Here is a 1,823-nt window from a genome sequence, read left to right on the forward strand (position 1 = left end):
CCGTCACTCTTTCTTCAACGTCCTTTGTCGCCGCGAATTACGAAACGTGGAAACATCGTATAAGCCTATTCGGTCCAATTCTATATTACAACACCATGTTGCAATAATACAAGGTGGTATCAGTGGTGACAGCTTGAATGGGAAATGAAATAAAATAAGATAAAATTCCTTTTTAAGAAAACAAAATTTGCATACTGAGAAAAAAAATAAAAAAATTCAACTATATTTTTAGGCATAGAATTGTTAAAGAAGTAACACTGTTTCATCTAAGGCAGTCAATCACGATTGAGAGAATGCAAAGGTTGCCCCGATCTCGGACCGCTATTCCTCTCTTAACGAATTTGACAGAATCGTTGTTTGCATGACGTCACACTTGTGCAACTTGTTTACATTTTCCTTGCAACATTTTTTCCTTTCCATTCTTGCTAACGTTTTGGCATTTCTCTCTCACAATTGCACCAGCGTGACGTCACACAAAAGTTATTCTCAAAAATCCTCTCTGATCGGCGCAATCTTGTTCTCATTCTGATCATTCTTGGCAGTCAATATGGCGGAATTAGAGCGAGAAGTTGCAAACCGATCATGTTGCAAACCGATAACACCTTGCATCATGTTACAACACTGGCTTAGAAAAGGGAACAGAAAACAGCTGACTCGGTTTGACGTTTTCTTGTTGGTCTTTTGGTTAATTGGGATTGTATTTTTATAATTTATTTAATACATCGAAGAAAATTATATATCTCTTTAAAACTAACTAAAATGAATGTATCGAACCGGTTATTAATACCTAGTTGGATAAAAAGGTGCAGCTTCAAGAGGATCGGTAAGTTAAAGTACTTATTCTTGCAACAAATATGTATACAAAATCGATCCATCATCTGTTATGCAGTCACATTTTCCACAAAGCCGCAACCAAAGGATTTTCCAGGAACCCATCAAAAATACGGCCAGCAAAATGCATCCGGCAGTGCAGAGGGACGCAAATCCGTGATTCCACCAAATTATAGGTTTATATACCCTGAGTTTCTACCCGACCCAAAAGTGGAATGGCGTAACCCGGTACGTGAGAAACTAGAACGAATGGACATGCTAGACCGTCGCTCGAAAATCGACATCCCAGAGTTTTATGTTGGCTCCATATTAGCGGTGACAAGCTCCGATCCACACGCAGCTGGAAAAGTCAGTCGCTTTGTTGGTGAGTGGGTGAAAGTTATGGTCCATAAACTAATAAACTTATTGTATATCTATTTTTAAGGCATTTGCATACATCGCGATCGCTGCGGCCTCCGTACCCGTTTTATATTGCGTAATGTTATTGATCATCAAGGCGTTGAGGTGCGCTACGAACTATACGACCCGACTATACATAAAATTGAGGTACTGCGTCTAGAAAAGCGTCTGGACGATCATTTGTTATATTTACGAGACGCATTACCTGAATATAGCACTGTTGATTTGAATATGGAAGCAGAATATTTGGATGAGAATACAGAGGTGCCTGTAAATGATATTAAAGTAGTCTTGCGCCCTCGTCCATGGTTAGAACGATGGGAACGACAAAATCTACAAGGCGTTGCTAACGTTGATCAGTATATAACTGACAAACAACGTCGCCAGGCACTGGCACATGAAAAACCTTGGGAAAAATACGATATAATGAAACAATATCGTGCGACAATTCCGGAAGAAGAACAAAAAGAAATATTTGCAGAGGTGCACTCGCAGCTACATCATTTGGAATTGCAACGTAAGCGCAATAAGCGCAAACGTTCATTCGTTAAGCCGACAAAATTAGCGTAGGATTAGCAACTTAATAATTTTTT

At 39.3% G+C, this 1,823-nt stretch overlaps 1 protein-coding gene across 1 annotated transcript; it reads left to right on the forward strand.

Moving 5' to 3' along the window:
- The first annotated feature begins 631 nt into the window (after positions 1-631).
- Positions 632-1,823, forward strand: LOC118742555 (39S ribosomal protein L19, mitochondrial). The gene is made up of 3 exons (XM_036474719.1): positions 632-823; positions 890-1,195; positions 1,256-1,823. Exons 1-3 carry the CDS (start codon positions 760-762, stop codon positions 1,798-1,800), a joined length of 915 nt encoding a protein of 304 aa, XP_036330612.1. The 5' UTR covers positions 632-759; the 3' UTR covers positions 1,801-1,823.

Source organism: Rhagoletis pomonella, unplaced genomic scaffold (assembly GCF_013731165.1).
Source record: "Rhagoletis pomonella isolate Grant_MI unplaced genomic scaffold, Rhpom_1.0 Rhpom_scaffold_00001, whole genome shotgun sequence".
Taxonomy (NCBI): domain Eukaryota; kingdom Metazoa; phylum Arthropoda; class Insecta; order Diptera; family Tephritidae; genus Rhagoletis; species Rhagoletis pomonella.